At 34.1% G+C, this 27927-nt stretch overlaps 1 protein-coding gene across 1 annotated transcript; it reads left to right on the forward strand.

The window, feature by feature from the left end:
• The first annotated feature begins 520 nt into the window (after positions 1–520).
• MS3_00006899 (uncharacterized protein) lies at positions 521–27805 on the forward strand. Its single transcript, XM_051215138.1, has 4 exons — positions 521–563; positions 2771–3330; positions 20535–22167; positions 24608–27805. Exons 2-4 carry the CDS (start codon positions 2889–2891, stop codon positions 24684–24686), a joined length of 2154 nt encoding a protein of 717 aa, XP_051068322.1. The 5' UTR covers positions 521–563; positions 2771–2888; the 3' UTR covers positions 24687–27805.
• The last annotated feature ends 122 nt before the right edge of the window (positions 27806–27927 follow it).

Consider the following 27927-nt stretch of genomic DNA (forward strand, 5'->3'; position numbering starts at 1 on the left):
ACGCCCTTTATTAAATAGCTTAAAAAGCCTGACATTATGTATAGTACGGTAAATATTTTAACAGGAGTCGAAAATAGAAGTGGTGATAACAGTCAAAAGGCTTCAAATGCAAACTGACATATAGGGTGAACTAGCTGAATATGAAATAGACTGACTTAAACAACATACCTACAAGTGGACCGACGATTCTTACGATATTTAAAAACTAAAACGGTCAAAAAAGATTTTAAGCTCCTAATAAATCACCACTATGAATGCTGAAGCCGAGTAACCGGAGAAACCCCATTGAATTGAACTTAAAAGATGAGGAATGGCTTGTCACTAAAATTTAGGGTCAAAGAAACCTTATATATTTTTCCAAGCTCTACGCAAAGTCACTTTAGTTCTTATATGTCGTTTTAAAATCCCTGAGTAGCAATTTTGACATTAGTATAGAGAAAATGTTTGTTTATTGTCTGTACTAGAAGACATTTTAGTCATGGTGATTGACTTTGTTTAACTTTTCAACTTTGTCGATACTAATTGACCTTCTTAATGATGATTAATTTGAAGTAGCCAGGAGAGTATGTTTTTGTTCTTAAGAAATGTCACGTCAGTTTTTGCTCAACCATATAGAGAAGCTTTGATATGTAACCATGTTTGTAGGAGATAAGTAGATCAACTTAAGCAACTTCTCAATCCCATCGTTTTCATACGAAGACTCCGTAGTTTCTAAATGCCTCTGCTAAAATCTTGACCAAAGATATATATATAGTGGCCGTCCTATTGATAGCTACACCTTTATTTCGAAATTTCCTCATCTCCATATTGTAGAAAGGCAAAAAAATTATGTGTAGAAACATGGAAAATCGAACTTTAAGAAAGTGATGCTTGAAATGTAACCTATTGAAAATAGACCTACTGCTGTTTCCACTTTTCAACACTCAAAAATGTGAGTACATCTGACCCTTCATTTTCTACATCAGCTGGCATTTCGGTCAGAGGATAATAAACTGAAAAAGTATTAATATTTCCTTAACATCCAACCTATTAACCCAATCTCACACTATCTTGGTTAAATTTTGTGGTTTTTCCAAAAGTCGTAAGAAAAATGGTAGTCTTCCTCAGAGTTTGAGGAAAACTTCAAAGTGTCATAAGATTCTGTGAAAAGGTTGGGGAAAACCCAAAACTTCGAGAATTTTTCTCAGACCTGAGGAAATTTCAGGGTTTTATGACATCTTCCCAAAGTTTTCTATAACGATTCCCCCTAAATTTACCCAAACCGGACAAAGTTTTTCCTCAAATAGAGCAATTGGAACTCTTCAAATACGTCCAGTCAGTGATGTTAGGATAATTATGCATTGGCTTATTTTGTTGTTTGAGTTTTTAGTATCTTCATTACTTTCCACTTTCGACTGCTTTACTTGATAGTTCAAATTACTGATTTGTGGAAAAACAGTATCATCAAATACGGTATCCATCCATGCAAAGTCTTACTTCAGCCACGCTCTAGTTTAATCAGAAATACGCCAACACCATACCTGAATTTTGTCGTTTTTGGTCTGAGTAAGTGATGTAGAGGTTAGGCAAATGGTACTTGGCATAGGTGACAAACTATTTGATAAAGTAGTAAAATTTCACCGACCAAGGTAGTTAGGACGTCCGTTACCTATGCCTAACAACCACCTACTTCGACAAGCGATGCTCATTAATGCTAAAGTGGATCAGAAGAAAGCCAGGGGCGGGCAAACCGAACGTGGCATCAGTCTATGAAACCATTGACTGTTAGTGCAAACCATGTTGGTAGATGCAGATTACCTGGTTAAGGTCCGCATGATAACACCGATCAATGATTGGAGACGTAAGATGTCATGAATCAGAATCGGTGGGACTAATGCAAGTGCATTCTTTTTTTATCTTCTCAATCTTGAGTCCAGGTGTCCCTCTACACACACTTCTACGCTCCGTTTTTCCGAACGATATTACCAAGGTTTATTATTTCTTACTTTTATTGCTACCACAGTATTTTGATGTCTGTTGTTATTTCCATCTGGTCGTACTGTGGTATGGGGACTTGGTCCAACACAGACCTATACTATGTTGTATTATTATTATTATTATTATTATTATTATTATTATTATTATTGATGGCTTTATTCAATATTATATTTTGGTACAATATAGAATTGATGATGTCTGCCTGTCTCTGTTTTTAATCAAACAGATTTTAAAATAACCTGACTAGCATGTGGATTCGTTTAAAAATATGGTAAAAAAAGATGACTAATATAGTTTATATTTGGTTTTTGCGATAGATAAGCCGTGATACCCTGTCACCGGTAGTACCCACAGCCTTACTAGTGTGTAACAACTCTAATCCATTCCAGCGTGCACGTACTTGGTTAAATAAGTCACTTATTCTATGGGTGGCATTATTACTCCCCAGACACTTAGTCCTCACTTAATGGGTCGTACTGAGGTGAAATCTATTAAGTAGTTCCTTGATTTATTGTTCATTTGGTGACCAGTACTACATGAAAAACTACATTATTTGATTTGAAATATTAATAACACAGCTATATGAAGACCGGGTTCATTTCAATTGGAAAGTTTCTAGCGGTATCCAAACATTTTAGGGTATTAATACTTTTACCAAGTCATCGATAGTTTTTAATGTTTAAGGACTTAAGCACTTACCCAACTAAGCTATATATATATATATATATATATATATATATATATATATATACTCATCTTTTATTGGTGCTTATTTTCTTTTTTACTATTGTAGCTCAATGTGAACGCACTGGTACATATGTACACAACACTTGAAAGCAAAAAATAGCATTCGGAGAAATTTACTGTAAAACTATTAGTTCTTGGTTTCCTATTTCTAACTCTACGTGGGAATGTCTTCTTGGTCTTCAGATTTTAAAGAACAATCAAGGTTGTGTGATGATCTAGACTGTGATATGGATTATTTACTCTCTGGAAGGTATGAAAGACTGGCATCGGCCAATACCACTGTCCATTATAATTCTGTACAGTCTGCATTTGCTTTACCAAAATCAACAAACTCATCCTTTTGCTCACCAAATCAGATATATCCAATAAATTCAATATTCCCTTGTAGAAAAGTCATTACATGCTCATGTCGGTGCTGTGATCCATTCTCAGATAACCTCAGTCATATGACAAGTAGAAGTATAAACCAAGTACATGATAAAAATATTGACTTTCCGAGTATTATTATGAATGATAATGATGTTGATGCTGATAATGGCGACGATGAACAGCCTAAATTAAATTTAACTGATCCATTAATGACGGATATTGCGGCTGGCGAATTAGGTTAGTTTAATTGCTTTATGTTGTTATGTTTCAACTGAATTGAACTTTATTGTTGCGGATTTCCACTAAAACAAAAATGTATACTTTTTTTTAACTTAAAATATGTACATGATACTATACTAATTATCTATGTAGATCATTTACTAACTTCTACGTATTCATTACCAATAGTTGTTTTTTTAAACTATCACATTTAATCTATTGCTAAAATTCATTTAATGACTTCTAAGATTGTGTACTGATTCGACTAAACTAGCTTGTGTCACTCGAAATCTCATGTAATAGATGCTTGAATGTATACAGTAGACACCGTTTGTGATCTAGCTAAGAAACAATTAGCGGTACTGGATGTGGGTCGGTATAGAGTATGTTAAGCTACACATTGTAAAATGCATGGAATTAATATAACAACTTGGGTTAACTCTCGGTTGTACCAGGCTCTAAATTGATTATAACTGAGACTCCTTTGAGTATTTACTTCCCTGTAATTTATACTTGCTCGGGCTGAACCATGATTATAATGTAACAGCACTAACCACCTGCTCACCATATTTAAGTAATAACCTTCGAAAGTAAAGGTAAACCCTAGTCTAAACGGATGGTCTATAAAACAACTTCACCACACCCTGTGTCCATATTTATGTGGACAAATAAACTCCATAATTTCATATCACATTGCAGTATTTTGTAGAAGTCAGTCGACATTTGTTTTGCTTCGGAAAACTTTTCAAACTTTTCTGGCCTTACAATGCGCTGTGGATGACTTTCTTGGTCTAACTTAGAGTCATAATACTCTATAAAATATGGACTGATTTTAAAAGACTGAACGTCCAGTACTCTGTGATGGTTATTTCTGGTTTTCGACTGTAAGACATGACCTCAAGGTGAGAATATTTAAGGGCTTCTTGTTCGATTATAGTTGTCTTGATGAAGTTGCCTATATTCGGTAATAATACTATGGAAATAATTTTAATATCAGGTGATGTTTACGTGTTTGAGAACACCGTATTTTGAGAAGGGAGGTACTTCTAAACTTCAGTTCTAATGTTCGTACGGGTTCTAAATATATTGGTTCATTAGATACCATATCGTTATCTTCAGAACTGGTTTTATGAGGTAGGAGAGTGTTCAGTTTATGAAACGACTCTTTGTATGGGAAAATAGCTATCATACCTTATTGTCTAATAGTTTATCTAAAGTCCCTCAGTCAACTTATCTTATGCATCGAGAAACCTGGCACATATGTGAATCTGTCCAAATTGTCACACCACATTGGCACGTTGAGATAAAATTGGTATTAGAAGTAGTAACACTATGATTAGTTATAGAAACGTTTATGCTTAGGCATTATGATTCCATAAGAAATAATGAATTTGCTAAACAAAAGAAGTATTGGAAAATTTCGAAAATCACGACCTAAGAAAATATTAAGATCAAATGTATTCACTCCATGATTACCAATTCTAAGCCTTTCCGTATAACGTCCAAATTCCTTTAGAGATGATATAGCTAAATAATGTAGATCATGATTAATTGTGGTTTAAAACTAAATCTGTTGATTGTTTTTAGCTTTATTTCTTCTAATCAAATAGCAATCAAACCTTGGATAACTGTTTCATCGTTTCTGTTACGCAACGAAGTGATATAGTAGCTGGAATACTTGGCTTCAAACTTCACACTCCACCTTTTTCGGTTTCGGGGGCTGGGTAGTACCACTAGGTCACAGTGTGGTTTTAAGTTGAGTGGATAAACCGGTACCCAGTAACTGAGTTACACTTGTACTATACATTAGGTTTGGCTTAATGTCTAGTATATGAATCAGTATGTGGTCATTATTTAAGCTAATATAAGTTTCATGAAAACCACAGAATAAATACAGATAATATCATGATATAACCACTGAACTCTTATGAATGAACTCCTATTTGATTATTTCATATACTTTTCGCCAGTTCCTGTTGTTGATTTCTACTAAACTAGTTTAAATGTGTTTCCTTGTTAAGATCTATAATTTCGTCATACATGAGACATGACGATTCAGCAATTAGCCTATTTTTAGACACTTATATTTTGAAGATAGCCATTAATTCATTGATATGGGGTGAAGCGTAACCCTGTAGTCTAGCTTCCGAATTAAATTGCCTGTAATTATTTTACGAGTGTTAGAGATGTGGAAGATTTTTTAGAGGTACATGCTCAGATTAAATTTCCATAAGGTATAATTGCCTCCATTTTTATCCATGTGTCGCTCTCTGACATAAACATAGGGTTGTTTAAATATTAAGCATATTCAATGAGTTTTTAGTTTTATTTGAACATAGTTTAGTGAAAACACAATAAACTACAAGAAACAGTGTCAGTCAAATTGATTTAAAAGGTGGCAATCATGATAATTGTACTTAAAGTTAATATGTTTAAGACCTGTTTTTTCAACACCTACGGTAATTACGAATAAATACGTAAAAAGAAAAATAACCAAAACCAAAGGAAAATACTCATTCTATTCCAAATATGTACAAATACAGTATAGTAAACTCACAATCTTTTTATTTCTTGATGATAAAGGAAATGGAACGAACAAAACAAGGATTATTGATGAGTCCCATTGTATGTATAATAATAATAACTAGATGACTTTATTCACCTAAACGTTGATGACTATGATGTTTTTTTAAGAAATTTTCTAGTGAACACCATAAGCTATAATCTTTTTGATATTGAGTTGTCGTAATGATTTTACTTTGCTGTATCACTGAGTGAAGTGGATAAAAAACATCATGAAGATAAGTCAGTAGTAGACTGGTAGTATTCATGTACTCACCTTATTCCGTGGTGTGTTTTTTTCTACCAGTTGTTTGGAAACCTTCAAGTTACATGGTTGGAACTCGGTTGCGATGACACCGTTTTATTACCAACTTTTTACATTGTCTATATTTAATTTTTTAATAATTAGATCATTCGTTTTGCTGTGATCTTAGGTAAACTTTGTTTATAGTTGTTGATCTCTTTCCATGAATTTATCAACGCACAATAAATAACAAAAAATGATTATTACGACTCACTATGTTCTGTAGAATTGTTGTGCCGGAAAAAGCGCTGATCACTTATACTAGGAACGAGGGACCCCTGTAATTCCCACTATGCGAAGTAAGAACAGAAAGACTGGTATAAGTGAATATTTATTAGCCCCAAACACGACGACGAACGATGATCCAAATAGTCTAAAATACACTCATTTATGTATTGATTGTACACCCATTTTGATTAATAATTAGGATGAAATCACATATATGAAAAATGCTTAGAGTTATAACAAATCACAGACTGAGCATAATTCATCTCAATGGAATACAAGAATAATGTATGTTATACAGAATAAAATATCATACGACAAAGAAAACAAGTACTACCGTGAATGATCATCACATTGAATTAGAAGGGAAGTAATGTTGAACAAAGCTCATAATAAGTAAATCAATCGAAAATTGATTTTTCTTTCCATCATATAAAGCAATAATTAATCTACTGGGTATAACTCAGATCCTAACAAGAACAGAAGTAGGTTAGAATGAGGTTTAGACAGGTGGAGGCAGATTCATAGAAGTTATCATTCCATGCAATTATTCATTTGAACAATTTTATGATTTACGAAATTGATAGTTGTAGTCTATGAGATTATCATGATGTATGGTTTAAGACTTTCAGTAATATGGGTGAAAATTGATGATAGATATACTTGTCCTTCATATTATTCTAAAACTTAAGTTTCAATATTAGCTGGTATCTTTCTTCCCCTAGTTTCATTTGCACCTATTTCAATATATTTTTACTCAGCTTTTGGCTACTATTGATATTATTCTCTTGTTGTGATCACTCTCTATCTTGTTAATTTGCTTTCGTTGTGTCAGATATGGAATGTGACAAATTCCACTGAAGACAGATGTGAACAAAAAAGGGGAAGTATGACTGCAAGACATTCAGTCATTTAAATTTTGCAGGAAGTTAAAGAATGAATATTTTAGTATTGTTATCATTGAATTTTATACTATAAGTTTGATAACATTTGTTAGAAAGCGTTTGTTTCCCTACGCAACATAGACCAAAAGTCAACACTGTCACGATTTTATGTTAACATTAAGTCTAATCATCCTTAATTTTTCCCGACCGTTGTTGCTACCTGGACGTGGTGGTCAGGTTTGCTTATCGTGATGAACCAATCGAACTACACTGGCTGGAACAATCGTTCCTCAAGGTCCTACCATGCCAGACAGGTCAGTTGAAGAGCACTAAAACTAAAAGCAGCAAACCCAAGGTCTGAGGGTGAAGTCGTAATGCTGACTGTACAGAGGTGTGACGGCAGTAAGATGTGTCCTTCAGACAACCAGCATAACAGCGATGCTGCCTTCCCACAAGGAGGGTTGAGGTTAGAAAAGGTCGACCCTAAAATGCACACCTCGCCTTATCCCACGGATATCCGTCTCCGGCGGTAAGGTCTCAACAAGTACGGAGCTAACACTAAAATTACCTACAAAATGGTTGTGTGTGGCCGACATCGAGCAGTTGTCCCTTGGGCACTGCGGTCACTCTCTCAGGTCATTAAGACCACCTTTAATTCAATTTCCTTTTAAAGTACTCCTAGAAGAACCCTTCCATGGTGTAGGCAACCGGGAAGTGATAACTGTCCTCATACCTCCAACAGCATTCATAATCAACCACGCTCTTCAATTCCTATTGTTTGTCCTCCACTGACAGTCAACTCTAAACTCTCTCTTTCGGCTTCCTCTTCAAGTGTCACCATAGCCAACGATTCTAGTGCGCAAAACACTGTCCCAGGTCTTCTGAATCCTCGCTTCAAACTACACATTGGTGCCTTCAATCTACGCGCCCTATGTCGAATCAGTTAGCAAGCCTCCTTGGTTAAAACCCTAGAATCTCGCACCATTGATGTATTCTGTGTTTCCGAAACACGCATACAGGATCCTAGTGTGTTCATTCACTTGACCTCACCTCGCTAAAATGGCGAGCCGACGAGATACACCCTCTGTGTATCTGGTGACCCGATGGCTAGTTCTCGTGGACTGGTATGTGTAGGAATAGCACTAAGCATGAGGGCGGAACAAGCACTGTTAGAGTGGATCCCCGTTAACAGTCATCTATATGCTGTTCGGCTAAACGGCCCCGTAACAGCTCGGAAGGATAGGGACACACGTCATTGCCTTTTCGTCGTTTCTTCCTACGCTCCCACTGACTGCAGCCTGGATGAAGTGAAAGATGACTTTTACAGAAAGCTTTCTGAACTTCTTCTGAAAGCTAAACGACTCAGACATAGTACTCTTAGCGGTTGACTTTAATGCCCAGGTAGGGAGCTTAAATCAAACAGAAAGACATTTAGGTAGGAATTTGATATTTCCGCTCAGCGAACACATAATGGTGATCGTCTGCTGCAACTGTGCTCAAAAAATCGTTTATTTTTAGTAAACACTAGTTTTAAGCATAAGGAGGGACATCGTCTAAAATGGCGACCGCCTGCGCCAAACCAACGATGGACTCAAATAGACCATATTGCCATCAATGATCGTTGGAGAGGCTCGATAGAAGATTGTCACTCCTTCTGGAATACCTGCTTGGACTCCGACCATGCTGTAATACTGGTACGCATCTGCTTGCGCCTTACTGGACACAGAAAATCTGCACTAAGAAGACCCATTAGAATTGAATTGAGTAATAAAAAAAAACCAAAAGTAGGTTCCAGGAATGACTGAGGTCATACTTACCTAGTTATAAAAACAAGGTTGACCGAGATGTTGCTGGGTACTGGGTAAAAATCTCAAATAGGTTGATAAGGTTCTTAATCTTCATCAACTGAGATGGTTTAGACATGTATTACCTGTGTACTACCAACAGTGACCTCGGCTTCCAACTTTAGCTGATGTAAGAGTGCATTAGAATAAAGTTAAGAGGGACCAAACGTAACACCAGTCCATGAAGTTGTTGGTTGTTGGACTGAGCCATGTTGTTATGTACAGACTACCTAATTGGGGTCCCCACGATTACTATAACTAATGGTTAGCGATGATGATTATCACGGCTCAGAATCGCTTACAATCGCACAGATAAATTCCCCTTTTTTATTCCAAAGAGCCAGATTTCCTTTCTGATTTATATGTTTAGTGCCTAATCTTTTCTTTTACCACCAATACTTTAACTACTTCTGCTACTTGAGCATCTCTCTGTACTGATGTGTGGCAACTTAAACTGGCGCATTTATGTGCCAGGTTCTGTATTAATTATTATGACTGACTGAGTTTATTACATAAATAGTCTAATCGAAATTAGTTTTATCTGCATTTTTAAATAATAGATAAGCAACTAGTATATATGTAGTTGTATACGTGATTAACCAACGAACTTATATGTATGAAAGCAATTGGGCGTTGAAAAAAAAGATTTCTACGTTTCTGTTGGCTCGTAGTTGGAAGATTGTTTAATTCATCCGCAAAGCGTTTGTATTAGGTATTACTGTTATTTTTTTGATATTTTTACAAGTTTGGATTTATTTTATTATTGAACTACATTTCTGCTATCATGAAAGATACTTTTCTCTTTCTAGTCGATTTCTATTTTAATTAGTCGTCTCTTCGCTCTTCTCACAAAGATATTGTAAAGGTATCTATCTATGAAAAATGATTGTTTGTTATGCCGTCCAATATTCTTTAATTTCACAAAGAAATCTACTCAAGATTCGATTTTTTGGACTAACTAGAGCTAAGGACATGTATGGAAAGTAGTTCGTTGATTTGTTGTTGTTCTGAGCAGTCCAATTTACAAGTAATCCCCCGTTTTATTAAAACACCTTTTTATAAAATACAAACCGAGAATGTTGCTAGAGTAACATTTAAGTAAAGAAATTTGTATGAATTTCGTTACTGTCAGTATTTTTTTTCTGTTCATGTTTGGATTTTCACTATTACACTTATGTGATTTTTAGTTTGATATTAAAAATATCTACCTTCATTCGTTTTATTCATAGACTACTTATTAATTAAATGTTATGCAGGTTTGAACCTTCATACTACTGATTTAATTTGAATTTTCTGCATGACTAATTTCTTCTCATTCTGTATAGTACTTCATTGATGTATTAAGTACCATACAGACCAGGATAATTAAGAACTTAATGTAATAAGTCATATTTTACAACACAATGAAGGTAAACCAACACAAAGTGAGTAACAACTTTATTAACAAATTAACAGACAAAATGTATCTATCTGAAAAGAGAACATTAACTTGCTTGTTCGAAATTTCACTCCATGTACCATATTTTAGATAGTAGAGTGCTACTACAAGTTCTGACGCAAAATGTTTAGTTTAATGTCGGGTACATTAACTTGTATGTGGTCGACAATTTAAACTAAATCCTGATAAAAACAAGGATAACTAGATTTTCAATACTAATAAAAAGCTACGAACAAATACATGTGTGATGCATTGTGTTATCTCACTTGGATTCTTCTCTCAATAGTTTTTTTCCATGTTATGTGTACACTAGGTCACTGAATTACAATAATACCGCATTTCTTTCACATATATGTGTATATATAGACTGACTAATAGGGTTCTTCTCATAAACAATTTCAGCTTCAAAAAGAAATCTTTTCAATAATTAACTTTAAATTTCAATGGTTAAGATCATGAGTCAGTTGAAGTTAGACCACCATGGAAGACCTGGAAACACTGGACGGCCGTTTCGTCCTATTGTGGGACTCCTCAGCAGTGCGCATCCACGACCTCGCCCCCTGCGAGATTCGAACCCAGGACCTACTGGTTTCGCGCCCGAGCACTTAACCACTAGACCACTGAGCCGGCATCCAACGGTGTTAATGTCTAACTTCAACTAATCCACGAAATTGAGCGACACATTCACCATTGTCTTCAGTGAGTTACTATCTCACAACAGACCTGGTTGAACTCCACTGGTCACTACTTCTCACTAGAACTCCAGGATATACCTCGTGAAGCCAGTCACTAGTGAGCATATGTTGATTAATATCAGATGGGTTTTTGTGGAGATTGTAGTAATTTCAATGGTTAAGATCATGAGTCAGTTGAAGTTAGACCACCATGGAAGACCTGGAAACACTGGACGGCCGTTTCGTCCTATTGTGGGACTCAGTGGTCTAGTGGTTAAGTGCTCGGGCGCGAAACCAGTAGGTCCTGGGTTCGAATCTCGCAGGGGGCGAGGTCGTGGATGCGCACTGCTGAGGAGTCCCACAGTAGGACGAAACGGCCGTCCAGTGTTTCCAGGTCTTCCATGGTGGTCTAACTTCAACTGACTCATGATCTTAACCATTGAAATTACTACAATCTCCACAAAAAAACCCATCTGAAATTAACTTTAAACATAAATTAATGCTTAGTCATATAGCATGGATAGGATGACCTTTATTCACTATGTTTTCTGCTGATCATGACTTGTTTTTGGCTTATTATTGACTTTTAAATTTCAGTATGAAGAATAGTTGCAACAATTTAAACATATTGTTGTAACATGTGTTATTTATTAATAATAAGTCATATGGATTGACTAATGTCCTTTATAATAAGCATGATGAGATACTCAACAAAGTACTGATCCTCTTTGAAATCATGAACCAATCAATGTTGGACCACTATTAAAATTCTGAAAACAATGGACGGCCATCTCGTCCTAGTACGGAACTCCGCATGTAGGGTCATGAATAGACACTGCTAAGGAGTCCCATAATGAGACTAAACAGTCGTTCAGAGCTTCCAGGTTTTCGGTGGTCTAAAATTGATCGGTTCATGATCTCATTTATTGTTGTGCTTTCAGATATATGTAATACATGTTTTTAACTTTAACTTATGATCAAAGTGCTTAGAATACTAAACCATGGTTGATTAAAAATCAACATTCTTTTCATTTATATTCATGAATGCAATCACTTGTTGATTTATTTTTTTTCCAATCGGTTTTGTATTTTCTTCATCGGATCACTTAATCCCGAATCTTTTATTATCTTAACAGTGTTATCAGTATAAATTTCAGTGTGTATCATTTTTTGATATGATAACCATTCATCAATAACCATCAATTTTAGTACTATCAAACTGCAGTCATAGAAATTAAGTAGTCTATTTTCAGTTTATCACAGGAGCGGTGAAAAATCAGTCGAGATCGGGGAGATGTGGGCAACTATTTCTTCTCATTTGAAAAGGCTATGTAGAACAGTTCTAATCATTGATTACTTTAAAGGTTAAATAAACCCAGGATATTTTGGGTTAGATTGGAGTTACGTTTCATTTTGAATTAACACACTAATCAGGAGAAAATTTAGCACTGAATAGCTGTTTTATCCTGGTGTACAACTCTTGAGCAGTCCATACCCATGGCTCCATTAGAGGTCGAGTTCACGACTATCAAGGTTCCTTTGATTCATCAACAACTGACTAATGATCTCCAGTCTTCAACGGATCCTCAGGTGATATCAATTTAACAACCAAATTTTATTTAATCTCCAATTGGGGAGCACGATACTGTCCATTGAAACACTGGATTTAAGCTACAAGAATAACAGATTTGAAATCCGATCCATGTTGTTGTCATAGGAGAATTATTTCTTGGAAAATGTTTGAGATGTACAGCTCGGGTGAATGCTTTTGATAATGTTATGTTTTCTGAGCTAGATAGTTTAATGGTAGAACTCTCATTCTCTCTGGATGCAAAATGCTGCTTCAAGATTGGTCTGCATCTGAACTATTGATAAGGAGTGTAGTGGTTTCAGTGTATCGACCGCTTCACTTATTTCAGAAGTCTCATCAGCTTGTGTGGGTTGGTGCCTGACGACATCTCGGCATGATACAGAAAGCTCGGTTGGCATTTCCTAGCTTGTGTCACTTGTAGTGTAGGTAAAGTGTCTGTCTGTTAACAAAATGGGTTATATACTGTGCAGCAATCCTCCCTGTTCTCCTTTATGGCTGTAGAACATGGTCTGTGAAAGAACATACTGATAGGCTGAAGATTTCGAATCATAGATGTCTTCGTAGCATTTCTCGCGTTTCAAGGAATGCGTGTTAAATATTCTCATAGAAATATTAAAATATACAAATTCAGAAATGCTTCTTTGCAATTAATGCTTTACCATAGTTCTAAACATAAATATGATGTATGATATTCGGTTAGCTGCCAAACCAATTGAGCAATGTAATAATTTTCAATCATTCAGAAATATCTTTCTAAACTTAGTTCTATCTGTCAAAACTCAGATGGCAATTAGTTTGTTATCAAAACAGATATCCCGACTGCTGCTACTACCTTGACAAGTTAGTCGGACTTACTTATTGTGCTGACCTAGTCAAGTTAGATTAACTGGGACACGTTTCTTTAAGACCATGGATACCAGATAGATTAGCTAAAGAACAGCAAAACCAGAAGCACCAAATTCATGACCGAAGGACGAAGTTTTATCTGCAACTGTACAAGGGTGTAACAGCCAGTATTTATAGCGATGCTGACTTTCCACAGAGAAAAGAAGTAGTTAGAGAAGGTTGGTGGAGGAAATATTACACCTCAACGTGTTCCATGGATTTCTGTTGCCAATGGTAAGGGCTTAAAATAACAGAGCTTATTTATCAAAAAGTACTCTCAAAGATTCTGTGTGTGTTGCCTAGCTCAAGCTGTTTTCCATTGAGCGGTGTGGCCATCTCCCAAGTTATTAAGACCACCAATGACTCGATTTTCTTTTCAGGTTCCTCAGTATAAAGCAATCTTCCACGGTGTAGGCAACCAGGAAGTGACAGCCACCCTCATACCTCTAACAGCACTAATGAATAATTTGGAAAACTAATCATTTAGGTATTATTGTAGTAAACGCGAACTCAGGAGGGGAAAACCAATTTATTGTTTAGTGCAAAATTACAGGGTTCTTTGGTAAGATGTGAAAACCATACATTAAATACTTCATTTGCAAATTCTCCATCAATTATCACAAACTTCATCGTCTTTCATTGGTATTACAATTGCTCTCTGTTTACATTACCGCCCTCTTCGATTCGAACTTCTCAACCTACTGCTGCCAGGCATTCCACTTCTGATTGGTGTTACATACTACGTATGTCGACAGACATAATTAGCATACACCACAATGTAATAAGGAATCTAAACATGATTTTCCCAAGGTATCATTTTACTGACTAGCTAACAGTCAGGTCGAGATAGCCAGGATGAAGAAGAACTCCATTTTATTGTAAGCGTACTCATATTTTAGCTATCAAAGGTAACACTAAATTTAGATGATATATTGTTAAGTAATCTACAACATTTTGGTTGGTACTAATATTATTTTTCACTTGTTCAACCTATACCATACTATTCTATAGAACTATGATCGTGTGAAGTTAATTTGAATGAGTGAAACAATCAAATCAGTGTCAGAATTGTTGAGAAAATCATTATGTAGTTGTTTCGTCATACTCTGGGCGTTTGCACCACTCTTGAATTTGTGTATCGGATAAATATCACACATTTCTTTGTCAAGAATAAAGAGAAACACTGAATTAAGATCTTAAATTCATTTTATATGTACTTGACAAAAGATGTGATCCTAAGCTTTTAGCTCCAATATCATTTCAAACTTATATTTCTCGAATTTATTCTCTTTTCCAACCATATTCAACATTTATTCTTTTTCACTATATTGATACCATTATTATTTCGAATTTTTTAATATTCATCTGAATAATGTTTACCAATGACATAGAACCATGCCATTACATTTTAATTTCTTCTGTAAAAACTATTTAACTGATTGTAAGTTAACTAACTTTAATTCATTGTTATATCCTTAAATCCAATTCCACTACTTATCTTCAACGTTTCCAATGTTGAATAGCTGTTTTTTACCCATCACTTTCGGCCACTTTTCAATCCATTTGATGTGTGAGTGCTATATAATGGAGTGCAATGTTCACTAAATACTTCATTTCAAACTTCTGGAGTTAACCACAACTATCTGCTATGTACGTGTTAGTGTAGCTCACACCAATCAATTGAATGAAAAGTACAAATATATATTAAATCTAGTGATTTGAATAATATCTCTGATGAAAATTATGCTCTAATATCTAGTAGTTAATCACCTACTATTGAATAGGAAAATAGCTGACCTATCGAACACTGGGAACGTTGTGAGCGATCTCAGCTATTCTCTGGTACATATTTACTACTTAATATATTAGCTACCAGACAAAATAAGAATAACAGAGAAGTATTTTTTCAGGTGTATTAAATAATTCAATAAAATATTAACAAATGAAAGTAAATAATCATTGCTCTGTCAATAGTAAGTGGCTTCAATTAATAATTACTTTTCAGCCTTATTGCATAGAAAGATCAAGAAAATTTCATATTGTAACACATCAAATTTCATTGATCCTTTTCACCTCATGATCTCTCTCACTCGCTCTTAGTTTCATTCTAATCTTACTATGTGCGCATGCGTACACATGATTATATGTATTGTTAAATAGTATACATATGTTGTAAACGTGACCTAATAATTTTAACTAGTTTTGTTGGTTGGTTGGTTGGATTGCAGTTACACACGTGTCTAAAAGCCTTAAAATCACTGGTCTGATATTGATCGTGATAGTATATATATAAAGTTGATAAGTGTTTTCGAAATTACACTAGTATTCCTTTGTGTTAACTAAAACAATTGTGTTCTAATGACTTATTTTACTCTTGATCATTGTTTTTTACTCCAATAGTTTTAATTATAATGTGGATTGTTGGACTTGTTCCATTCAGATAATTATAGCTTCATTCCATTGTGTGGCTGTGTGTTGGGAAGAAATCTGAGCAGTTCGAACCCCCAGTATATCTTTTAAAATCGATCACCTATTTATTCTTGTAAATCTTCATACAGTTGGTATATAGTGTTTGGCATAGTGTAAGGACATATACTTAATTGTCAAGTTGCGTTGTGTTGTAATATGAGTTCGTTTTCACTAAAATTAGCTTACAGATGTGTTTTTTTTCAGAACATTAAATCTTTTATCGATTAAACTATTATAAGAGCAAAGAATGGAGTTCAAGTGGGACACTCCTGATTTATGAAAATAAAAAATATCAGTAATGAGTTCTTTACTCTATTAAGTTTAAAACTATGGCTTGCTGAATTCCAATTCATTAACTTGAAACTATCATGTTTGTCGTGTGAGATTTAAAGTCCATCAGTTAAATCACATGTGTTGACATTTCTATAAATATTGATTTTTATTTAAGGAGAAAGAGAATTGTTCATTATTCCCTATGTATCTAATGCTTTTTTCAGCCAAAATTATCTCGTGATGAAAAAAAAAAATGCTTCCAATTTATATTAGCTGTTATTGTTGTTTTTCTGTACTATCCAATAAGATTTATCCTTATATTATATACTATGCACTTTAAAAACTCATTTTGTCCGAAAATCATAAAAATCACGCGCTACTTTTCTCTATCTGAATTTGTGTGCATATGCTTTTCTCTCTACTTAGTTTCTTGATTTGTTTCATCGAATATATATATATATACTTGTCCATTTTTAATGGACAGATGATATCACGTTTCATACTAACTCTACAATTTATAACTAACCTAGTTTAATTTAAACTAAGGGAAAAATTAATTATAAAAAGTTAAATCTTTAAAAATAATAATAATTATATCCTTAAAAATAAACTTAAATATAAAATAATGTATGTTTAACATTCGTGAACCTGTGAATTATGAGAAAAACTTAAGAATTCGAATCACTTAAGCACATAGTAACTAATGAATAACATAAGATAATCATGAAATGTTCAATTCAAATCAATTTTCATATTTATTTATTTATTTTAACAAATAGATATTGGTACAAGGAGGCAGCAAATAGATATGCGCCACACAAATCTCATTCGATATGTGTGAGGGCTGTGATACTGCTCGGGTGCCCAAACCGAAGCAGGTGGTTTTCTTAAGGGGCCACTCCCCGAGCCTTTGACCTGAAGGTCTGATCCACAAGGCAGTGGAGCATCGTATGAAGATGCAGTCCCATGGTAGCCCGTCACCAACGATTGGTTCATACGCCATTTGTTCCTGCAGGATACTGTAGCCCATGTGCACCATTGCTTTGGAATCTGGTTAAAGCGCCGGACATTCGCTTTTCGTCCTCTCATTTTCGTAAACAACACCCGTGGTACGAGAAGGCAGTGAGTAGGACTTCCCTGACAGAGGCTATATACGCGTGGCCATGTGAGAGCATTTCGAGAGGGAGAGCGGACTCTCCCCACTCTCGGCCGTACCAGGGCATTTGGGAGCTACCTTCAGATAGTTTTATATGTAATCTCTGTCACTTTATCAACATATTACATATGTAATACAGGTACCAATTAAATAATACTAAGATCAAATGAAGTACAGATAATTACTGTGAATAAGTTAACTTAACTTTATACCCCATGATTAATAACAAGTATAAAATTATGGTGATTTGTATGGAATTTTTCATAATTGTTATGTAAATGGATTCATTTAACTTTTTTTTCTTTCTACTTCATAATCCTACTTAATGCTTTCTTTCGGTTGCTATCTTTTCTGTCAAGTTTACATGTTGCATTATGTAATGATTATATCTCGTATGAGTACAGATTGGCAGATGTTAATTGAAAAGCCATTCAAAAACCGGAAAGCATAAGTGTCTTTTCTTAGTACAGGAGCCATCGCTTTACAACATACAAAAAGTCACGACAGTACATAGATGATGGTTCAACCTCAGGACTTCTAGATCTCAAACGAATACCATGAAAATAATTGTATTTAAATATATAAAAATGAACTAACGACATACTTTCAAAGATTCAATAGATAAGTGGTCTATCATTTGGTTTTTGTTGTATGATATCATTCGTTTGGTATTGTGGTTGTGTTACATTATCCGTTGAAATAAAATAGAAAGGCCATAGTAAGTTTACTACCTATCGCTTACTTATGATTGGACAAACATGTGCATTTTGAGAATTTAAGCTTCATCGTTAGATTCCTGGGGAAACGCATCAGAAATTAGTGGTTCAAGATCAGCTATCGGATATAACTAAAAATTAGTTAAAATAGTGCAAGTGCACTTCTTTTAAGGGATAACTGTCTGAGTCTAGTCACGCATAGATTTTATTTGAGCAGCTGTTGATTTATCGATTTCAGTTTTCAACCTATACTAGTGGTACCGAAAATTCTTGTGGTAACATAAATTATAGTATCTTAGTGGACGACATTTTCCTGCCCCTCCTGGTATGAGAATAAATACCGCTAGATATACTGGTTATTTGTGGGAAAGACCTCGCTGCTGCCATACTTTACGTTGTGATGGGCAGTGTCCGCATTCTGATATTGGTACACGATGTGCTACACGCTAACTTCCTCCCACCTAACTACTTGAGCGAGAACACAAGAGTGAACGAGTAAACATATATTGGGCTATTAAATAGAATCCAAAAATACGCTTACATGCATACATCTCTACCTCCCAGAAAATCAATCCATTTCTTAGAGAATGATATGCAAATGTCCTTCAGGCCACCCCTGATTACTATCGATTGACCTCATTTGGCTACTTCTGCTTGGTTCACCATATCACCAGTACAGTCAGGAGTACCATTCTGCCCTCGTATCTTACGTTTGCTGTTCTTGGTTTTATTTCCATACAGCTGACCTACCTAGCATAACAGGACTTCAAAAAACAAATTTTTTACCATCTATACCCTGAATGGGTCACCATAATTTGGTAAAATTAGTCACCGCGTCAAGTTATTAGTTACGGTCTGTAGTCGTTTAAGCACTTGACTTTCAACTACGAAGCTGGAAATTCAAGTTCCGCTCTACTTAAGTCGGTTTAATCAACTGCTCTAATAATGTAAACCAAGTGTCTGAAATCGCTACACTATACCGACACAGTAAGATTAAATTATCTAGACAAGGTTCAGACAAGTAAAAGTACTAACAATATTAATGCTAGTAGAAAATATATGATACAGGCAATATCAATTGAGAAGAAAGGAGGAATTCGTAGAATAAAAAGTATGGTAAAATTTTAAAACTCAAAATCCAAGAAAAGAAAAAGAGTGAACAAGTGTACACCATTATAACCGATTTCGATCTATATCACTCGATGTCTCCAACTAATAATCATGACTATTGCACAGAATCGAACCAGGTGATTTACACCTACCATCATCGCTCAGTCTGACAGTCAATAACTTCATGGACTGATGCCACCATTTGTTTTGGTCGCCCTTATCTTGCTTCCAATCTACACCCACTCTAATAAACATCGCTGTTCAAGGTAGACAGTGGTTAAACATATATGATACATTCCCCAACCAATTCAGTTAATGGAAATTCACGTCATCGTTTTATTTGGTATGTTTACCTAATATTATTCACACTATTATTGTTGTTATTACTAGTGTAGTAACCAAAAACTCGGCGAGGAAAGCCGGATTATTGTTTTACGGAAAATCACAGTGCTTTTGTAAAATATGAAAATCATGCAATAAATACACCATTTGCATATCTTCGATCATTCTTCCTACCCATTTGTCATTCTGATTACTGTTCTGCTAGTAAGCATCCCACTTCCAATCCCTACTACGTATTACTTATGCCTGTTCATGTAAGTAGTTCACAACACACTACTATGGTTTTTAGGCTATTATTAGTACGTGATAAAAGCAAAATTCAGCTAAAACTACTTTCCACAAATTACTTATTTATTCACGCCTGTTACCCTTTGTGGAGGGGCATAGACTGCACACCAGCATTCTCCGTCGAACTCTGTCCTGGGCAATCCTTTCCAGCTGCTACTCGTCCTTTTGATGTCTGCTTCCAATTCTCATCGCAGTGTGTTCTCTGGTCTTCCTGTTTTCCGTTTCCATTCAGGATTCCAAGTTGGGGCTTGCCCTATGGTTTAACAATTTCCTCAATGTATGTCTTATCTACTTCCATCCTCTTTTCCTAATTTCTTCTTTAGCTGGATTCCACAAATTAATTAACTTTAAATTTTCTTTAAAATAGATATGCTCCACATAGAAAGTAATCTATAAATAATCAATTTCCTCATCACTACTCACGCCTTTTTATTTGTTTTTTTTCCTAAATTTCTCTTTAGATAACTCACCTAATTCATGTCATGAATATGATACGTTACTTATGCTTCCTTCCTCATCATCATCTTCTACATCATCAATTGGATACATCAATAATCACTGTAATTCCATGTGTTCAAGTCCTACAGAAATGGATTTCTTTAATTCATCCACTTCTTCATATGCTAATAATTGTAACAATAATAATAATATTAATAATTGTTACAGTACAATATCTCCTATTGAATGTTCTTCATCATCGTCAAATAGTTCTTGTTGTTCATTTAAATCACAACAATGCTACAATTGTATAAACTCAATTCAGGTGAAAAATCATTTAAATAATGATAATGTATCACCAAAATCTTCTAATAATTCTACAACTACTGCTATTAGTAGTAGTAATAGTAGGGCTACTACTGTTACTAATTCCGTTGATACTATTGCTACAGATAGTACTGTTATCGTTTCTACTTCTAATCCATTTGTGAAACTGTTTACAAGTTCAAATAGTTCACTTATTGATCATCAAACTCAACCACATATTTCATCATTATCAATGAGAACTAGTAAACCTGTATGGCAAATGAAATTCACACGTAAACAGTATGTTTATAATCGTACAATTGTAAATAACAGTTCTTCCACTGCATCATTAACACGATCTCGTCAATTGCATCACTATCATCATCATCATCATCACAACAACCACTACCATCAACAACAATTACATCATTATTATCACCAATCTAAACGTCGTTTCTCTTCCTTATCAAAGAAATCATTTCCTGTAAATAATAATCATATTGATCAAATCTATAATTCACATCCAATTTCAATGCATTATGATTATTCTCTTAGTAATAGTGATGTAGTACAACAATTGCCATCCAATCAAACTGTTACGTCATCTCAAGGACAAACTGTTCAATATCCTATTCATGATTTATTATCTACTTATACATTTCAGTTATCGCCATCAATTTCAAATAATCAAAGAGAAAAGTTATTCTATAATAATAATAGCAATAATAATAGTAATACTGTAGACAATAATAATGTTGAGGGTACTGTAAATATTCTCGAAAGTGAAGAAAATAGTCTTATGTATACACCTGTTCCAATAAGAAAAGAACACAGTGAATCATCGTCCATTCGACCGTCATCATCATCATCATTATCTTCATTTTCAATAACACCAACACTAACTAGCAATAGTACTACTAATTCTGTAACATGTAAAAACCAATCTAAAACTAATTCAATCCATCATTCTATAAATATATCTAATCCTGTTCATAAACGTTTGCATTTGTTACAATTTATTAGTAAACTTTTACAATATTCTTCTGATTCATCAACATCATCTTTAACGAATTCCACAAATTCATCGTCATTGTCATCATCAGCCTCTGCATTCCTTTCATCATTATTTCCTACAACATCTACAAGTTCATTTTGTTCAATTAATCAACAACCGGATGAATTTATGCTACATTTATTCAATCCCAATTCACAATATCTTAATTGTGTTCAATGGATTGATAAACAAGCACGTATTTTCCAAATAAGAAATCCACAAAAGTTATCACAATTATGGGGATATTATCGTAAAAATGTCAATATGACTTTTGAATCGGTTAGCCGTAGTTTAAGGTAAGTTATTATTTAGTTTAGTTTAGTTCAGATTCAGATTTGTGTAGTAAGGACAGAAGGCCTATGTTATTCCTTTTCTAGTATGCTTCTGTGAGTGTCAAGTCTTCTCTTGAGTCAATTGAAGGTGCGGACACCACGGCTACAGGCAGCAGGTTCCAAGTATTGATGACTCGGTGTGAAAACCTGTATACCACGGGTATTTTGTTCGTTCTTGGTTTTTCTACTCGCCTGCTATGTCCTCTGAGATGTCCCGATCCAGTGTGAAGAAAAAGAGAGAATAAGTTAGGTCCGAAATCGTTTCTCAGTATTCTGTACATCAAAATTAGATCTCCACTTAGTCTGAGATAGGACAGAGTAAAGAGCTCCAGTTTTTCAAACCGCTCTTTGTATGATAAACCCCGGAGTTCCGGAATCGCACAGGTAGCTGCCCTCTGTACTTTTTCTAGTATGTCCGAGTCACCTTTTAAACAGAGGCTTGCAGCCTGAGCGCAGTTCTCTAGCTTAGTTCTCACTAAGGATGTGTATACTGTGGTGAACATGGTAGTATCTAACTTAGTGAATGTCCTTTTTAAAGCCCAGAGGGTTCGAAAGCCCTTGGCTGTGACCTCCCGGCAATGGGCCGTCGTCGTAAGATCATTACTCACTGCCACCCCTAGATCCTTATGAGACCGGACTACTGATAATGACACATCCCCTATGTTGTACGTATTAACCTTTGAATCCCTCAAGTGCATGTAGACACACTTTTCCGAGTTGATAGGCATCAGCCACTCTTTAGACCAGTTTATCATATTATTTAAGTCTGCCTGAAGAGTAAATGCGTCTTTGTCTCCAGTTACTACTCGCCAACTTTTTACATCGTCAGCGTATAATAACATTGGAGACTGTACTATACTTGTAAGATCATTAACGTACATTATAAAAAGTAAAGGACCTAAGACGCAACCTTGGGGTACTCCACTAAGTACTGGTCTCCAGATGGAGCACCTGGAATTTATTCTTATTTTTTGTCTACGACCTACTAGGAAATCTTTAATCCATTTTAAAAGAGGTCCGGGAATATCAAGGTTTTCCAACTTCAATAGCAGTCTATTAGTTGGCACCTTGTCAAAAGCTTTACTGATTAGATTATTCTCAACGTCGTAAATGTTATATTTTCTGTTGTATTCATCAATTTCAACGACTTTTCCGCTCATATACTGTGCTGTGCGCTAGATATTAATGTTTAGTTTTCAATTGATTGATTAGTGACTAGTAATCAATGTTATATTTGTCTAATCGTTTAGTATTGGTCGAATTCTATTGATTAAGTTGTAATGTGATCACTAGTCGAAATGACAGCACATCGAGTGCACTATGTTTTGAAGTCCGGTGGTTAAAGGTAAACGACAGTAAACTTTGGAGTCAGGATTTGTACCACATGGCACTCGTCAGAAAAATGTGTCTGAAAATTGAGGGAACTGATGCTCTCTGTTGAACTTAAACTTGCATTACCTAAGTTTATAAAGTGATCAGTTAAAAACATCTGACTTCTACAGGTCAGTTGCGGCCCAAATAGCTCAGTTATAATATCTCGAACTGTGATGCGAGTTGGATTCTATTAGGAAGATCAGTTCGCTCTAGATGACAGTCACACCTTACTGATAAATTTCAAGTACCATAAAACTCTAGATCCAAGGTTTTCTATTGGCTGCCTTCAACCACTAACTGATATCTCAAAAGAGTGTAATTCTCATTAATGATTCCATTTTATATGTACTTTTTTCTGACATATTGGTTCGCGTTACAATAACGTGTTTATAACAGATAATTGCGTATAATTCCAAACGCTTGAAATGAATGAAATCTTTCCTGAAAATTATATTTCATTATTCAGAACACCCCTACCAAAGAAATAGAAAAATGAACAAAACTACTAAATATAACACATGTTAAACATTCAAAATATTTGAGACGATGGAAAAGATTTGTAGCTCAGGTGGATGATTTTGATGAAGGTTTGTCCTCTAAGCTGGATGATTTGGTCGTGAGGCTTTCGTCGTTATTCTGAATGACATCATCAGCACAAACTTCAGGTAGAATTGAAGTGTTCGAATTTCTTCGCATATGGCTCTCAGAAGTAAACAATGACAAGTTAAAGGTCAACAATAACCAATCAACATCGAGGTCTACAGGACAAGCTGTGAGCCATATGTGGAGAAATTCGAACACTTCAATTCTACCTGAAGTTTGTGCTGATGGTGTCATCCAGAATAATGACGAAAGCTTCACGACCAAATCATCCAGCTCAGAGAACAAAACTCCATCGAAATTCAAAGCATTGTGAAAAACTCTTGTCATTTTCTCTTTTTTAAGTAACTTCTAGTAATCATCAACCATTGACTTTATTCAATTTCACCACTGTCTCTGTGTTTGTGTCTGTTTATTTCACATTATATAGATTGTATTATGTCTCTGGGAAATTAGAACGTATTCGTGGTCAACGTAATCAATATCGTTTTTTAGACGTAAATGCTTAAATTACACAATTACATAATATTCATTTATGATTTTTTTTCCTCGCTAGTTTACAGCATCCCGTCTTCTGCACTATCATTTTCTTTATTTACCGTTTTTTACTTTTCTCTCGTGTTTTTGTTAAAAATTTTCTAGAACTATTTTTAGTGAGAAAGAGATTAGCACATAAAATATTAAGAAGCAACCTACTTTGTATATTTTCATTTATGATCTGTGTTACATTGCTTTGTCTGTTGGATTATTACTATTATTGTTATTATTATTATTATCGTAACTATTCCTGTTGGGGTGGCCTATAGCTCTTCCACTAGGAGTAACAGGCTTAAATGAGTATTTTAACTATAATTATCCTGTAATTCTTGTATGGATACACTCACATATTCTGCCAGTTCACGTAACACATACACATTAAAATTCTTCTTTACAACTTTATTATATGAAATTGTCTTTCTTATTGATTTCACTCAGATAAAATGAAATAAGTATTGAATATTATTTTCTATTATTTCCATTGTTACTATCATTCTTTCTTATGATTATTTTCTTTGTCTTTCGTTTATTCAATATTATAAACGTCCATAGTGATGATATTAGTTGTTGAGTTGTTTTGTCTATTATTATTATTATTATTATTTCAAAGTACACAATAATTTCCACTCCTTTCTTTGTCTTTCCATTAATTCTATTTACTATATTTAAACAAAGATAAACCTTTGCCTTAGTAACAAGAATTAATTACAAGAGAAAAACTTTTTTTTGAAAAAGAAAAGAAAATCTGACAATGTATTTTCATCTTGATTCATATTTCTACTCTTTTTTTTTCTTTCTAATTTCATAGTGAAATTGAAGTAAACAAGTTCAATATTCAAGAATTTAGTCAAATAAATAACATGAATGATAATTTAAAAAAATAGTAGTCAATTTTATTTTTCTTGCCAAATATATAAATATACATATTTAAATTTCGATTAATTTGTGAAAAGAAGAAAAAAGAAAAGTAAACAAAAATTACTTTGCAGATTATTTTGTTTATTTATTTATTTATTTATTTACTTATCTGTTTATTTATGATCAATGTGATATTTCCTTGTTAATTGATTAATTCTAATTGGTTTGTTTGTTTGTTTTTTTCTTTCTTTCTTTCTAATTGATTCATTCAATATTGAAGTGTTTTACTCGTTTGCTTCGTTTTCTTTGTTTTTCCCTCCAGAGAAATTAGGCGGAAGGAACAAAAAAAGAAGCAATAATTATTATTGTTATTTTTTCTTTCTTTTTATTAGTTGTATCTTTCAGTAGATAGACATCCTCAGTCAGAGCAGCATTTTTCCCCTCCCCCTGGCTCCACGTTTAAAAAATCATGTCTATTACGAATAAGTATGATATTTTTTACAGTTATCGATCTTGTTTGTTTGGCTTATATATTTATATAAATAAAGTATTAAATTACCCTCTTCAAAAACAGATATTTCAATTGATCAATTGACGATGATGATGAGTTTGTAAAGCAAACGTATATATTGGACAATGTTTTGCCATCCCTCCCCATCCTAGTCGGTTACGTTCTTCCTAAATTCTCCTTTTATTGTCGTCAATGGTGGTAGTTACTTTTATTGTAATAAATTCATCTTCAACTATTTCATTTTTTACTGAATACAAGTTTGTTATTCTTCTCATTCTTATTTATTTGTCTTCTTTTTTAAATAATTTTTATTCAGGAAAAATCTAGACTTTCCATGACTATCTACTTACATACCTTTAATATCTGCCATAAAATTATTTGTTTTTTTCCTTAGTCATATATTTAATTCTATTCATCATTGTTAGATAATAGTATAACTTTAACTTTTCTTTTTTCTTCGTTAAATCACTTTGATTTGAATGTATCTTATCATGGGTGGATTGTGTTTGTTTTGTTTTTTTCCGTATGAAAATCATACTAATACTACTATTACTATTGTCAATAGTAATAATATTAGTAATTATTTTCTTTTAATTATGGCCAATGCCTTCCCCCCGGCCTTATTGTGCTTTCAGTCCTTTTTTGGTCGATTTTTTTTATCGCCCCCTTTTTTGTCGATAACCTATTATTATTATTATTATTATTACTGTAATTCAGAATGATTAGTGTTTATTTATTTATTTTTAGTGAAATTTATTTTTTTATGAAGGAGAAGATAAAATACAAAAAAAATCAGATAAAAACTTTTTTTTCTCAAATTATAATTTTCTGTGTTTTCATTTGTGACTCTGAAAACTGAGATAATCAGGTATCATTGTACAATTGAACGAATTGTTTATTTTCATAAAAGTGAAACAGAAATTCAAAGAGATTAATTCTATGTCATTGTGTTTATGAATGTAAGATTTTTTATTTATGTCATAACTTATGATCGCCGATTAGAGAACATTGACTTATCGATCGGATCAATGACGCGTAAACCCGTATGAGCAGCCTAGAGTTCTGATTGACCTTGCTTCCAGTCTAGCCCAGTCAGTTACGTCCAGAACACAAGTCTCAGTCTCTACGATATGAATCATGATATTTCAAACATACTCTGTTTATATACCAATCAAGTAGAGCACATCGTACCATAAAATAGAAAATAACATTTGTAAAATATTTGGCCAATAAAAAAATGATACCATTTCAAGTCGAAGGATAGCATTAAACTTAACAGGATAATTTTTTGAGATATTTTTCTGAATATCCCAACAATTTACTGACTTCAATTAAATTAGATTTGATCCAAAAGATTAATATCATACTCATTAATGTCATTGTGACCTTTAATCTGATTTCAGTTAGATCATTTTTGATTGTTATCGGAATATACATCCTGGCAATCGTCGTTTATAATCATCGACTTAACTTTTATTAGTGATTAACAAAATTAAATAAGTCAGATACGAGAATGAAATTTGAATACGTATATTTCATACAATCATTGATCCAGACAAACGATCGAATAGAGAGAAGCGAAATGACGCGTAATACAGAAGGTATATAAGCCAATTCGTTATGATCAAGCGTCAATCGATATTTATAGTCAGACGAAAATAAGTTACAGACATGTAATGAATAAAATAAGGAATGCATACGCTTACATAAAAATAGTTAAGTTTGATGAGTGAGTAATTGACAAGGTCGAAATGTGACTCAAGAAGAATGAATAAACTGGCTTGTTCTGAAGCCAGAATAAGCTACATGAGCTTAATATAGCAACCGACACTACATGATCATAT

Source organism: Schistosoma haematobium, chromosome 2 (genome assembly GCF_000699445.3).
Source record: "Schistosoma haematobium chromosome 2, whole genome shotgun sequence".
NCBI lineage: Eukaryota > Metazoa > Platyhelminthes > Trematoda > Strigeidida > Schistosomatidae > Schistosoma > Schistosoma haematobium.